The 14,995-nt window shown below is 46.4% G+C and overlaps 1 protein-coding gene and 1 pseudogene across 1 annotated transcript; both read right to left on the bottom strand.

Moving 5' to 3' along the window:
• Positions 1-2,432: 2,432 nt before the first annotated feature.
• LOC147360137 (pancreatic trypsin inhibitor) lies at positions 2,433-7,342 on the bottom strand. Its single transcript, XM_086330855.1, has 3 exons — positions 7,152-7,342; positions 3,462-3,653; positions 2,433-3,011 (listed from the first exon to the last, which is right to left on the bottom strand). Exons 1-3 carry the CDS (start codon positions 7,249-7,251, stop codon positions 3,001-3,003), a joined length of 303 nt encoding a protein of 100 aa, XP_086186981.1. The 5' UTR covers positions 7,252-7,342; the 3' UTR covers positions 2,433-3,000.
• Positions 7,343-10,872: 3,530 nt separating this feature from the next.
• On the bottom strand, positions 10,873-11,645 carry LOC147360138 (autophagy-related protein 13 pseudogene; annotated as a pseudogene).
• Between the last annotated feature and the right edge of the window lie 3,350 nt (positions 11,646-14,995).

Below are 14,995 nucleotides of genomic sequence, written 5' to 3' on the forward strand. Positions count from 1 at the left end.
AAACAAAATGAAGAAATGAATAGCAAATAACTACAAAAACAACTGGAAAATGAGGATTATAGTGACAAATCATATAAACACACTACAGTTATTTTTCACGGATCTAAAACAAATAATCATAAAATTTGTACAGAACCACAAAAGACCCAGAAGTGTCAAAGTAATCCTGGGGGGAAAATACAAAGCTTGAGTCACGACTCTCCCAGACTTCAGACTATAGTACAAAGCTAAAGCAATAAAAGTATTTTATTAACACAGAACCAGACATAGAGATCAATGGAATAGATCAGAATAGAGAGCCCAGAAATAAACTCCTGCACCTAGAGTCACTTAATCTATGACAGAGGAGAAAGGAATATACAATGGAGAAAAGACAGTCTTTTCAGCAAAAGGTTTTGGGAAAGCTGAACAACTAAATGTAAGTCAATGAAATTTGAACACTTCTTCATATCATATACAAACATAAACTCAAAATGAAATAAAGACCTTAATATAAGAGAGGATACCATAAAACTCCTAGAAGAGAACACAGGCCAAACATTCTTGGACATAATCAGGCCAATATTTTCACGGATCAGTCTCCAGTGCCAAAAGAAATGAAGGCAAAGATAAACCAATGGGATCTAGTGTGAAGTGAAAATTGCTCAGCTGTGTCTTACTCTTTGTGACCCCATGGACTATACAGTCCATAGAATTCTCCAGGCTAGAATACTGGAGTGGGTAGCCTTTCCCTTCTCCAGGGGATCTTCCCAAGCCAGGAATCGAACCAGGGTTTTCTGCACTGCAGGTGGACTCTTTACCAACTCAGCTATCAGGGAAACCTTATCTAATCAAACTTAAAAGCTTTGGCAGCGAGGAAGAGATCACTAACAAGACGAAAAGACAACCTACCGAATGGGAGAAACTATTTGCAAAATACGTGACCAATAAGAGGTCAATATCAAAAGTGTACAAACAGCTCTTGCAACTCAACATTGAGAAAACAAAAAAATCCAATTTAAAAATTGACAGAAGACCTAAGGATACATTTTTCTAAAGAAGACATACAGATGGCCAACAGGCACATGAAAAGATATCAACATTGCTAATATTAGAAGAATGGAAGGGCTTCCCTGGTAGTTCAGCTGGTAAAGAATCCACCTGCAATGCAAGAGACCCCAGTTTGATTCCTGGGTTGGGAAGATCCCTTGGATAAGGGACAGGCTACCCACTCCAGTATTCTTGGGCTTTCCTCTTGGCTCAGATGGTAAAGAATCCACTTGCAATGTGGGAGACCTGAATTCAATCCGTGGGTTGGAAGATGCCCTGGATAAAGAAATGGCAACCCACTGCATTATTCTTGCCTCGAGAATCCCCATGAACAGAGGAGCCTGGCGGGCTGCAGTCCATGGGGTTGCAAAGAGTCAGACAAAAATCAGTGACTAAGCACAACATAGCACAGAGGGAGGGGACATATGTAAAACTATGGCTGATTCATGCTGATGTTTCACAGAAAACAACAAAATTCTGTAAAGCAATTATCCTTAAATTAAAAAGTAAATAAATTTAAAAACTGACAATGAGATAAAGCATCACATCAGTCAAATGGCTATCATTGGGAATTCTGGAAATACAAGATACAGAAGAGAGAGTCTCCATTCCACAAAGGACAGTGCCTTGTACACTGTTGGTGTGAATGTATATTGGTGCAGCTTCCATGAAAACAGTATGGAATTTCCTTAAAAAGCTAAAAATAGAACTACATCATCAACTATTATATTATGCTGGGTATATATGTGGAAAAAAGAAACTTTAATTTGAATAGATACATGCACCTCAAGGTGCATAAAAGCCTCGTTTACAAATAGCCAAGACGTGCACAATGCAAGTGCCCATCAACAGATGACTGGCTTAAGAAATGTGGTATGAAAATAAGACTGGATTCACAGACACAGATAACAAATTTATGGTTATCAAAGGGGAAAGGAAGGAGAAGGAGTGATAATCTGGGGAAATGACAAGCACGGAGCCTGGCAAATGGCCGATGCTCAATAAATGTGAGCTTGGTCCTCTTTAGCCAGACTTGGAAGTCCCCTATCCCAAAACAGTGACAGGGAAGGGGGTTCTAAGGACAAGTTGACAACTGAGCCTCATGCTCCTTCTTTTCTCCTTCTGAGAATTCAGGGAAATAACACGCCCCAAAGTTTGACCTGGCCCAAGAAGTGAAGGACAAAAGTTTTCTTGTTGAGGTGTCTCTCATCCAGTTTTTCATGTACACTGGCACGGCCATAAGAGGTAGATGTCAGTGTAAGGGGTTGGCTCCTTCTACTTGGTAGGGCTGAGTCTGAGGAGAGGTGATGAGGAGCTGCCCACCCATCTGCATAAAATGAGAAAGACCACCGTTTCCTATGGGTTAGTTCTTAGCTGCAAACAACACAATCCACTACAGTTAGTTTAATTAAAATATGAATTTATTTAAAGATAAGGCCAGACTCTTTGAAGCCACAGACCTTCAAATCAATGTGAGGAGGAGGCTTCGTCATGAAAAGACCTCTCCCACCACTGAGCTGAAAACTGGATGATGGAAATTCTACTTTCTCCAGTAGAGGGAGAGCAGTGATGGTGGGGTGGAGGATGAAGGTAAGGATGCCGTGAGGAGGAAGATTAGGACAAGAATCCAGATTTAAATCTCAGACTCTACAGATGCTCCAGTCATGGGGAACTTTGCTCCTGCATTCATTCATTCCTTCCTTCCTCCAATATTTCTGGACCTTCTCCTTTGTGCCAGAAATTGTGGGAAGTGTGAGGGACAAAGGGAAGATTTGCTTTCATGGTGCTTAGAGCAAACTGGATGAGATAGGGCTAAAGTAAGTGGACCTGTGGAGGAAGGAAAGAGACAGATTTCTGCTGAGGAGGGGAGGGTTGAGAAGAAATAAAAGGAGGCTGAAATTTTTCAGAAGCAGATAGAGGCCAGCCTTGGGTGGGTCCTCCTCATACTTCAGCATCTCAGGGGAGCACAGTTCACAGGTTCTCTGTAAAAAGAAAGGAACTTGCTGAATGACATCTCTGAAGGCCCAGACCTGGACACTGTCCACCCTGACAGGTCCTAGACCATCCCAGAAATGCGCAACCACAGTCCTCCCAGGACCAGGATAACCAACAATAAACAAGGGAGTTTTCCAGGCTGAGGTGGGGCACTGAGGAGCACTCCAGACTTGCTCTGCAGAGTGACTGACTCAGTGTTCCCATCTGAAAAATGGGAGCATGTGAGTAGGCTCAGATTATGATGACAGGGCTTCTAGGGGGTGGCCTTTCACCAAGCTGGTCCATGGAGGACATGCTCAATCCACGGATACTTCTGCAACTTCTCTTGGGAGGCAACAAGGGGAAAAAATCACTTTTTTGGAAAGGTGTGTGGCCTTCTGAGCGCCACCACTTTCCCTAGCCCTTCCCCTCTCCCTCTGCCCTGCCCCCTGTCTTACCCCAGGGCCCAATAGCACCACCACAGGTCCTCATGCAGTCCTCTGCGCTCTTGAAATTGTTGCTCTTAGCTTTGCAGCCGCCATATACAAAGGTCTGGCAGAGCCCAGCCTTGGCGTTGTAGAAGTATCTGATAATGCTGGCCTTGCAGGGACCCGTATATGGAGGCTCTAGGCAGAAGTCAGGCCGCTGGGCTGCAGGGATGGGAGGATCTCGGTTAAAGAGGGAAGGTCATCACAGCTCAGTCTACAAGATGAACAACTAAAACCACCAGTTTGTGATAGAGAGTGATGGGGGGCGGGCAGAAGTGTGAAACGTGAAAAGGCCTTTTGACACCCTGCTTTCCAGGACATTATTATTAATGTTGTTAGGTGTGACAATGACAGGGCAATATTATAAATAATTACATGCCATTGATGAATGTTTATGCATTAATTAGCATGATGCTACTGATGAGTTTCAAAAGTAACACAAAAGAGGGACACATATAAAAATACTCTCCATGTATAGAAATTACTGGAGCTGGACAATGGATCCACGGCTTTTTTAATACTATGCTTTCTATATATGTGTGTGGTTGAAACTTCCACCGTTAAGAAAGCATCACTGAGCCCAGTCTCATTCTGCTCACCTCAGGGCCAGCCAATAATCCGGAGAAGAGTTGCTGGAACTAGGAATAACATTTTTAATTGGAAATTGGGCCCACGGAGATGATAGCATGCTACTGTCTCAAGAAAACCATCTTCCCACAGTATAAATTCCTGTTCCTTTTATACAAAAGAACGGGAGGGCGAAGAGCCCACTGTGGCTACGACAGTGGCAATGGCTGAACTGGACCACCAAGGGTTGCTCATTTACAGTTATCCCTTGATGAAGGTGCCCACCTGGATGCCAGCCAATGGTTGATAGGCCTGCGTGACCCGTCACTATTACAAAAGTGTGAGGAAATCATGCCATAAATGGAGAAAGGCATGGTAGAAAACACACCGGTGTTTACTTTGGTTACCTCATGGAGACTGGAATAATAGAATATTGAGGAAATATTGATACTGTGACTTATAAAAGAAATATTAACTTGGTCTGCATCCCATTCCTGGCACAGAGCTCCTAAAACATTGGAATTTCCTAAGAGATGAGAGCAAAGGGGAGTCCTTTATCATGTGAGGGAGATGAGTTTTGTAAAGCCTCAAGCAAAGCCAAGAATGGGGATAAGTTGTCAGGGGAAACAACTGCCTGAGTTGGGTGTGGGAATTTTCATTCCTACTTCTTTCATTGTATCCACATCTCAGGAAGGGGAGAGGGATTGGAGGTTGAATCAATCACAAATGACTAAAGATTTAATGAATCATGATTTGTGATGAAGCCTCCCCAGATATCTTAATATAGCAAGTCATTCAGGTTATTCAAGAGAACTGGAATCAACCCAGGGAACAACACAGGTATATATTCTCCATCATAGCTCACTGGACCCCTGCAGCCACCTGCCCAGGGGCCCCCTGTCCCTGCTTTTCGCCCCCTAGAGGCCACGCTCCACACTGCAGTCGCAAGGACCCTGTTAAAACTCCAGTCCTATCTCGTTGTTCCAACGACCAGTCCCTCAGTGGTTTCCCAGCTCTCTCAGAGTCAAATTTTTATCCTTATAAAGTCCTAGAAGGTTCCTCATGACCTGCCCCCATGGCCTCTCTGCTTCATCCCCTTCCACTCCCCTCCCCTCACCCACTCAGCTCCAGCCACCCTGGTCCTGGCTGCTGCTCAAACACACCAGGCTCCTTTTTGGCAGCTTCTGCTTAATGTCTCCTCATCACAGAGGGTTTCCCTGATCCTCTACAGCATCCTGAACCCCATAACTCACCTTCCTCATGACACTCATCATGACCTGGTATAGGAATCCCCCCCGTCTTTATTGTCTGTATCCCTCTTAGAAGGCATATTATTTTACTACCTTTTGTTTACAGCTGTTTTCCTATATCAAGAAATATGCTTTTTAGGGACAAAAAGCATAAGTATTTCATGAATATTTATCAAGGGAATAAATCTCCCATTTCATCCTCATGCCAAGTGCACAGTCATTGAAAAGGCAGATATAATAAAATTCTTGTTAGTCTATTTGATGATGAGGCCTGCCTATATAATTATGAGTCTACTTCTAACTTTCTATATCTTGATAGGAAAATAAAATAATAGTCTGGCCAGGAGGAAAGAAGAATATCTTTGAGATTTGATTACTATTGTACCAGCCTGGAAAAAGCAGTCTTGGCCCCACGAGCAAACTCATAGAAAAGTATTGCATTTCTTGCTCTTCCTGCAGTTGCCTTTGGAGGGAAGACACTCAGCTGTCACTCAACTCTCTGATTAATTTCATAATAGAGAAATGATCATATCTGAAAGATAAATTTTTTAGAGGGGTGGTGAGAAAGTGATCTACATTAGATAGATGAGTCTTTTGGACTAAAATATTTTGATGGGAAATGGACGTCATTGATCAGGAAAGTGTAAACTCTTCATACTCATGACTGGTAATCTTTTAAGAAACTCATGTAACCTGGTCCCCCTGTTCAGGTGAAGAAACTGCAGATGACTTGCCCCAGAACACACACCATATGAATGCTAGGATCAGGACAAGACACTATCCTGTTACAACCCATTTAATCAAGCAGAACAGTCAGAACTCCTTACCAGTTCTCTGCATTATCAGAATTCCTGGTAGAATCAGGTGAGTGAGTGAGAGAAGTCGTTCAGTCATGTCTGACTCTTTGCGACCCCATAGGGTCGCAGGGTGGGGTTTGGCTCCCTGAGTTTCACTCACACTTCAAGGGTTGATAACAATTTCTGCGGTCACTTACACGTGTGATCAATTGGCTCTAAATTCAGAGGTTCCATGACCCATCTCTCATGTTCAATAACTTATTAGAGTCATTCATGGAACTCTAAAAAACCCTTTACTTACTGTCCTCAGTTGTTATAAAGCATAAAATGCAGGGACGGACAAATGGAGAAGAAATATCGGTCAAATGGGGACTTGGGGGTGCTGACCCTCCAGAACCTCTTAGGACTTCCCCCCTCACAATCCCTTGATGTTTGCACCTCCCCCGAGGCTCTCTGAACCCAGTGTGTATGAGTTTTGATTAAGGATTGGAGGTAGGTAATTTGATAGAATCATTGGCCATTGTTGACTGAACACAGTACTTCTCCTCTTCCCAGAGGGACAGGGTTGATAGTTCTAACCCTTTAATCACCTGACGTTCTAGAACGTTCTAGCACGTTCTAGAATCCAGTCCCGTCCAGACACTATCTAAGGTCCCATCCTTCACTCATCTCATGACTTACAAAAATACAGTGAATTCCTAGCGTTTCAGGAGGCCTGGGGCATGAATCGAGACGAGGATCAAATATGGATTTTGTATGATGCTATGTGAGGTGCAGGGGCAAGGCAGTGACCAGGAATAGAGAGTCTCAGAGATGAGGTCCCTGATCTGGTAGAGGCAGGTGGAATGCTTTTTTCCCCCAAAACTTAACACGCAATGATATTTATTGAGAGTCAAAAAATGTCCCTAGAATGAAAACTGCCCAATTTATAAGAAGAAATCCAGAGAGGGTTGACAATACTCACCCCACCCCTACTCTCCTGTGCCTTCTATGGACTCCCTTGCTCCCCAACCCAACTTTTAGAGGAGAGGTGAGCCAAGACTTACCTTTGGCCTGGTTGCTGGTGTCACACCCTGGAGTGCTGGCCGCCAGGGTGCCCAGGAGGACCAGAAGGGCTACGGAGAGGCAGAGCCGGCTCATCTTCATGGCCTTGCAAGGAGGGCTCCTGGGGAAAGCTGGGGGTTGACTGTGCTTTTCATACCCCAGGTGAAGGGTGGGAGCAGGAGATAAGGAGGGGAGAGGAAAGACAAGATCTGGGGTCAGGCTTGAACAGTCTGTAATCTCCTAACAGAATCAGACTTCCTGTTTCCACTGCTAGGGCCAAATGCCCAGTAACAGCGTTTCTCAGACTTGACTCTGCCTGTGGGTCTGGTGGAAAGACAGATTGTCATTCCACAGGTGGAATCTTGTCCAATATGGTCACTCAGGGAGCATCCCAGCACCTAGGGCAAGGCATGGCCTGTGATGGATGGTCTGTGAGTGGATGAGAGCGAATCAAAAGATGGATAAGTGAACAGCAGTATGTTAGTTGAAGTCCTCCTTTTCAGTCTCCTGCAGATTCATCACCTCTGGGCATCGGTGCCCCCACCGTCACTTGACTCAGACTACAGAGACACCTTTCTGAGACTATTGAGGCAGCATCTCAGCTGCCTGGATGTATACTGCTTACCTGGCCCTCTTCCAGGCAGAGGCTGAGCTAGAGAAAGAGCTTCTGTATCTGTGGCACAAAGCCTGTTGTCTGGGAAGGAAAGGGAGTAAGGGGAGGGGGCAAAGGGGAAGAAGGGAGCTGAACATGTCTCCACAGCCTGGCCACCTGCTGGCCCTCACCTGGCTTCACACACAGGGAGGCCAGAGTGGACCTCAGGGGACCTTGGAAGATCCCCTTAACCACCCCCTTCCTCCTGCTCTCTCCCCAGGGGTTTTGGGACCAGAGCACCTCAGTTTGAGTCCCGGCTCTGCTTTTCTAACTTTGTACTTGAGGATATAAATCCCCCAGAGCCCCGTGTCTTTATGTGTCAGGTGAGCTCAGCGCTGACCACATCAGAGGGTTGCTGTGGAAGCAATGGAGGCAACAGACATATATATTCCTTCTCCCTGAGAAGTCAAAGCCCTGTGTAGTAATAGCAATAATAATAATAAGTAATTGTGACAGTTAACACCTAGCTCCTTCTAGATACAGGCATTATCCTTAAGCCCTTGCTGCATATTAACTTACCTAATCTCACGGTAGTCTTAAAACAGGGGGTGAAGAGCTGTTACTATTGCTTCATGTTGCAGATGAAGAAATTGAAGGCAACAAGCAGTTAAGAAATTTGCTTAAAATCATACATGGTAGAGACAGGATTTGATCCCAGGAATCTGACTTCAAGTCTGTGCACCATGCACTCTGTTGCTTTGTAAGATGTAAAATTCAGGGCACATGTGAGGGGTGAGACCCACAATGTCTTCACTCATTCTCATCTAGTCACTCCCAGTTAGAGCCATGGTGCACCAAGCCACCATTACACAGTGACCTACCCAGACACAGACAAGCATCTTCCCACTAACACACACACACTCACTCACGCAAACACTCACTCACGCAAACACACACACACTCTGTGCTCCGCTCCAGGGTCAAGGAGAAGGGAGCTGGGCTCAGCGTCCAGAAGCCCCAGGAGCAAGTCCAGCCAAACGTCAAGCAGGCACAGAGCTGGGTGATCGGCTGAGAGGACACAGGGGGCTGCAGTCCTGCACAGACACCCTTTCCCTGGAGAAGGGCAGGAGCTGTCAATACTGAGCTGCCCCAGGACAGAAGGGCATCAATAGCCAGTAACTCACTAAACAAGCCACTGTGAGTGGAGGGTCTACTCTCTCCTGAGACATTCCACATGCATGATTTCATTTAGCCTCATGTCAATCCTACAACATCTGAGATTCTCATCCTGTTTTGTCAAGGAGAAAGCCGAGCCTCAAGAGGTGAAGTCACTTGCTCAGGACACATGAACAACAGATGGTACAACGAGGATTCTAGTTTAGAAAGCCTTCTGACCCTGCCCCTCTTCCTGCCTCAGTCTGTCCATCTGAGACCAGGGAGCAGCAGAAAGCCTACCTCTCACCCTAACAACAGAAAATCTTTCCTCCTTGCTCATCTCTCATCTATCTGTCTGCCTCTGGCTATCTCTCCCAGTGTCCTTCTCTTTCTGGCTATCCTCCCTCCATCTGGTCCAGGCTGGAGGCCTCTTGACCCAGAAGCTGCCCTGATGAGGTATCTACCTTCCCAAGGCCTCAGGCATCTTTGGAGAAATTACATGGCAGAAACATCACAGGGTGTGGGGGAACCTCCTTGTTTACACAAGAGCCCTGGCCCCACAGCTTGAACTTCCTGCTCCCGCCTCCAATTCCAACTTCTGAGAGGAGTGAGGCTGCCCTTAGCTTGCCCTTAGCACCTGCCTTTAGCCTCCCTGAGAAACAGATCCATCAGAGTTGAGTAATGTAGGTGTGGAGATGTTGGTATAATGAGGGACTTGGTGCTGGAAGAAGATCTGAGGAAGGCTTCTGAATAATTAAAAGCTAGCATTTCATTGGAGGTAACTCTCAGGCAGCCTCAGTTTTGATACCTCCTCTTATAGGGAGTTCACTATCACGTGGGCAGCAGGTGCCAGGTGACAGCATTCATCATGAGAACAATCCTTTGTCGCATTCAACCAGTAAAAACCCCTCCCTTCCCTCTGACCCACCTTGTCCTTTCTGTCCTGACTCTAATTTCAGGAAACCAACTGACCCATTCTACTGTTTTTTCCTAAAACAGCCCTAACAGAGACTTGGAGATGGCAATCAAGGTAATTTCCCTCTTTCCCACAACGGTCTTTTAGGGGGACTTCCCCGGTGGTCCAGGGGTTAGGACTCCATGCTTCCATTGCAGGGGTCATAGTTTCAGCCCTTGGTTGGGGAACTAAGATCCCACATGCCATGTGGTGTGGCAAAAAAAAAAAAATTATCTTTTAGATTTTTGTGCAATACTTGCTGAGTCCCCTCTATCAGCTTCAGAATATTAATCCTCAAAGTTTGGGGAATCCCTCTTCCCCACTTCTGACAATTTATGCAGAGGCTGACAGGATGTCCCATGGGGCCCTCAGGATGCCCCATTACTGAGTAGGAGGAAAGAGGTTAGTGGAAAAAGGGAAGGCTAGTCAGTAGGATCAGAGGTCCCAATTCACCCTCTGAATTGCTTCCCCCATTTGGGCAAGAGTGAGGCAACCCACTCCAATGTTCTTGCCTGGAGAATCCCATGGACAGAGGAGCCTGGCAGGCTACAGTACATGGGGTCACAAAAAGAGTCAGACATGACTGACTTACTTAGTACACACAAGGAAATCAGATACTGTGGGAATATGAACGAATGAATGAAGATGACAGAGAGGAAGGGGTAGGAGTAGATGGTGAGCATGGGTCCATGGCTCAGGGAAGTATTTCCCAGGATGCATCACTCTTCTAGGGGATTATAAGGCCCCCTGGTTGCCAGGGATTATGGGACAACTTTTTAAGACTCCACTGGGTACCATTTACAGTGAGTATCAGGACACCTGGCTGAACTTGGGAGCACGGGGATGAGTGAGCAAAGGGCAAGAACACCACCACTCAGTCCTCCTGCTGCCTCCGCCCTGTGTCCCTGGCACCCGCCTGGCAAGCTGGACAGCTGATGGCAAGAGCTACTTAGGCAGCCTGGCTGAGTGGCATCAGCAAGTAGAGGACATCAGGCAAACAACAGGAGAGCGTGAGAACTGCTGGGATGAGAGTGCAGAGATAAGGAGGAAACAAGCGCAAGCAAATTCAAGATAGTGACCGCGGAGCGCAATGCAAATCTCGAGTGCGATCGATCGCAGGAAGGTAATGGTTCAACCGTCTTGTCCTGTGACTGACCGCAAGATGGGAGGTGTGGGCGTGGGGGAGCAGCGGGAAGAACTCTCCAGGCCTGCAGAGCAGGAATGGCCACGGAAGGAGGACAGGAGGCCAGAGGGCGAGGTGGCGGCCAAGGGGCTTCCGTACCAGGTCCTCGGCCGTGGACTGGGCCCAGATGTTGAGGGAGAGGCTGCTGAGCTGAGGCGGGTTCTGAAATTCACGATAGAAGGTCCCCAAGGAAGGATGTCGTCTTTAGAAAAAGCTGGTTTAAAGTCGATCATGACGAAGTCGTCCTGGGTATGGCCGCTGCTGCCCTCGCTGGAGCCATCAGAGTGCAGGCCGCCCTGGAGAGGAGATGTAGTCTCTGGGGAATCTGGCGGATTCACCATGGGATCCGCATCCTCCACCTCCAGGTTCTTGGGAGCAAACATGGCAAAGGGTATATCCAAACTGGTCAGGGTCACCTGGCTGATGGGCTTGTTGACAAAAGCCCCCACTTTCCGGACAAAGATGGTCCCCAAGACATCGCGGGGGGAGGCCGGTCCTTCGCTGCTGTTTGATACAGTTTCAGCGTCCTCACTGATGGACGGCGTGGTGCCGCCCTCCAGCAGAGGAGTGTCCGGCACAGCCACAGATCCAGGGTGCCCCATGCCACGAGATGTTGGGGTCCCCCTGCCCGAGGTGGAAATATTACCTCCTATACTGCAGTCGTATACTTCCCTGGTGGCTCAGACGGTAAAGCATCTGCCTACAATGCACGAGACCTGGGTTCAATCCCCGGGTCGGGAAGATTTCCTGGAGAAGGAAATGGCAATCCACGCCAGTATTCTTGCTTGGAAAATCCCATGAACGGAGGAGCGTGGTAGGCTACAGTCCATGGGGTCGCAAAGAGTTGGACACGACTGAGCGACTTCACTCATTCTGGGTACCCATTTAAAGGACGTCCCAGCTTGCCCAAATGGGGCCAGTTTAATAGTGTTTTCATGTTACTGCCTTGGGGATGATGTGAGCTTGAGCAACATTTATACAACAAAACCTAAATTCCCATTACAGATGAGACAATTGAGGCCTAGAGACTTCAAACAGCAGTTTTGTTTTGTTTTGTTTTTTAAAAAGAAACAAGAGACCTTTAGAGAGCTGGTTCTGTCCTCACTACTTTGAAGTCTTGGGGAGACTTCTCAATGTCTCTGAGTTTCACTCTCTTTACGTAATAAATGAGAATGCTTATACCTGTCAGTGTCTCCAACCACAGATCACCCAAAATGCTCCTGTGCTAGTTGAACGAATTGTACTCATTACACCCCCTGGGAAACCACATGACTTCTCTTTAGGAGGATTTTAGGAAGAACTGACAAGATGTGGGCTTGTGTTAGGTTATTTTGGGGAGGGTTTCAGGAAGCTGGCTTTGCTCTGGATGTTGGTGAGAAGTGGGACTATTCTCTGACTGGATATCTTAACTCTCAGAAAGGAAGACTAGATAGAGGTTAGAGCTCACTGGGTCTAAGTAGCTGTCATTTAAGATAGGAAGTAGCTGTCATTCAAGATAGGAAGGTGCTCAGTCATACTGGTGCTTTGTGTAATTTAGCTACTTTTGTCTGTGCTCAAACATGATTACTGAGTGGCTTATTTTGGTCTTAATCCATCTGGCACTTGTGGTAAAGAACCCATCTGCCAATGCAGGAGACATAAGAGATGTAGGTTCCATCCCTGGCTCGGGAAGATTCCCTGGAAGAGGGCATGGCCCCTCACTCCAGTATTCTTGCCTGGAGAATCCCCATGGACAGAGGAGTCTGGGGTCACAAAGAATTGGACATGACTGAAGCAACTAAGCACACATCATGGACACAGAAAGGCCTTGTCTGATGTTGAAGTTTTGTGAAATGTTTATGTTCAACAGGAGAGCATAAGGCCCACTGGGGTGCCCGGTCAGGTCTTAAAACTCAGAGGTTGTTTTTCTCTATCTCTGTCAATCTCATAAAATTGTGGTGAGGATTGAAAAGATATTATCTCTGTTAAATGCTTTGTATAGGTTTTGACAAGAGTAACCTTTTAATGAATGTCAGATCTGTTAATAGTAAGAGTAATAACATAAAAATATGTTGCTTAGTTATTGTGAAAAATTATTAATTTATAACAGTTAATAAAAAATGATTTAGTATTAAGGAGAAAAGATTGGCTTCATAACTCACTATGTTGCTCTGTGATCTTGGGGCAGTCACTTCACCTCTCTGAATCACAGATTCTTTCTTTGTGAATGAGGATGCTGGTGTCTGTTTTAAGCAATCCTCAGGTTTGGGTACTTTAAAAAAATAATTTATTTTAATTGGAGTCTAATTACTTTACAATATTGTGGTGATTTTTGAGAACCATGTTGATTACGCTGCTAAAGTTCCTTGAACACCAGGGACTAAAGCAAAGTGTCTAGAAGCACACAGAGTTTTAGTTTCCTCTGCTCCTGACTGCTCTTTAAATTCTGTCGACTGTGGTAAAGAAAGGAAAAAATAGCATTGATTGTTGTAGTGTCATCTTCTAGAAGTTTATGGTCAGGAAGTTCCCCCAGTGTCAGAGTGGAGTCAAAGTCTCTCTTTCAAATAGATCTCCTTCTTCCTCAGAGGTAACCGAAAGCCCTCTTGCTTCAGTGAGTGATCTCACCCAGGTCACGCCCTTTTCCCACCCCACCTTACCTTTATCTGACCCTCTGATCAAAGGAGTCAAGTGTTAACTGTCACAATTACTCATTTTTTTTTAATGGAGTCTTACCATTTTTTTTTTATAATAACTTTATATTTTTTTAATTTATTTAATCATTGCCTTAGATTTTATGGTTGGTTTCTGCTGTACAATAGCAGGGAGCCCAGCCTGGCACTCATTATTATTATTATTACAAAAGACTTTGACTTTACAGAGAAGGAATATATGTCTCTGGCTTCCATTGCTCTCACAGCAACCCTGTGATATGAGCCGCAGGATCGCGTGTAACACGTGAAGACAAAAGAAATTTCTGGCCCCAGGTCACAAAGTTATGCAAAGGCAGAGCTGGGACTCAAAATGAAATCCTCTGATCTCAAAGCCACTGGTGGGGAGACCAGAGTTGGGGGGATGTTGCAGACGATCTTCCAAAGTCCCCCATGGTACACTCAGGCAGGCAAGCTCTCCTGCTTGTGAAACAAAGTGAGGGGCAGGGGGTGGTCGTACTGCGGAGACATGTCCCAATCCTCTTAGTCTCTTCTCCCCAGAAAAGCAGAGTCTGTGCTCCAGATGGACATGCTCTTCTGCCCGACTCACCATCTGCCTGGACCACTGCCAGCTAAAGAGCTGGTGTCTGTCCAGTAGAGATGCTGCCACAATGGTTGCAGAAACCTTACCTGTGTCACACCTTCTAAAGTGGGTGGGGTTGAGGTGTGGGGGTGAAGGGCATTGATGCCCAGGTGTGAAGAGTCCTGCAGGAGGCTGCAAAGGAGGACCTGAGTTCACACACGGCTATGTGCTTACCTGCCTGTTGGTCTGCTCTCCTCTGTTCACTGACAATCCATTCCATGCCACGCACTGCTCTAGGTGCTGGGATGCTCTGTCAGTGACAAAGTGAGCAAAATTTGCACCTGTGGAATCACAATCTGTTTTCACAAGACCCACAGGCGAGGTCGAGTTTCAGAAATGCGGATATTGGGGCATTTGGCCCCAGCAGGCCTCAGCAGGGGTTCTGGCCATGTGGGGAGATTACACTGTACGAGCCTGACCTCAGCTCCTCCCCTTCCCCACTCCCCTCCTTGTCACCTGTATCCACTCCTCAGCTCAGGTTAGAGAAGCTCCGTCAACCCCCAGCTTCCCTCAGATGTCTTCCTGCGAGGCCACGAAGTTGAGCCAGCTCTGTCTCTTTGCAGTGCTTCTAGTCCTTGGGGACAACTCAGAGGGTAAAACCAGAAACCAGGCTCAGGGTAAGTCCATGTTCACCTTTCCTCTCTAGGCTGGGGGTGGGGGTGATGAGGGGAGTCCGTGGAAGGGGCTGGGG

Source organism: Bos grunniens, chromosome 13 (genome assembly GCF_055505025.1).
Source record: "Bos grunniens cultivar Pamir isolate PY7600 chromosome 13, Bosgru_T2T1.0, whole genome shotgun sequence".
In the NCBI taxonomy this organism is placed as follows: Eukaryota; Metazoa; Chordata; class Mammalia; order Artiodactyla; family Bovidae; genus Bos; species Bos grunniens.

Bases quoted from the DNA above. Each gene is read 5' to 3' on its own strand.
- LOC147360137 (XM_086330855.1), bottom strand. From the start codon at position 7,251: ATGAAGATGAGCCGGCTCTGCCTCTCCGTAGCCCTTCTGGTCCTCCTG. The intron at 3,654-7,151 runs GTAAGTCTTGGC...CCATCCCTGCAG, and splicing joins CACCAGCAACCAGGCCAAAG to CCCAGCGGCCTGACTTCTGC.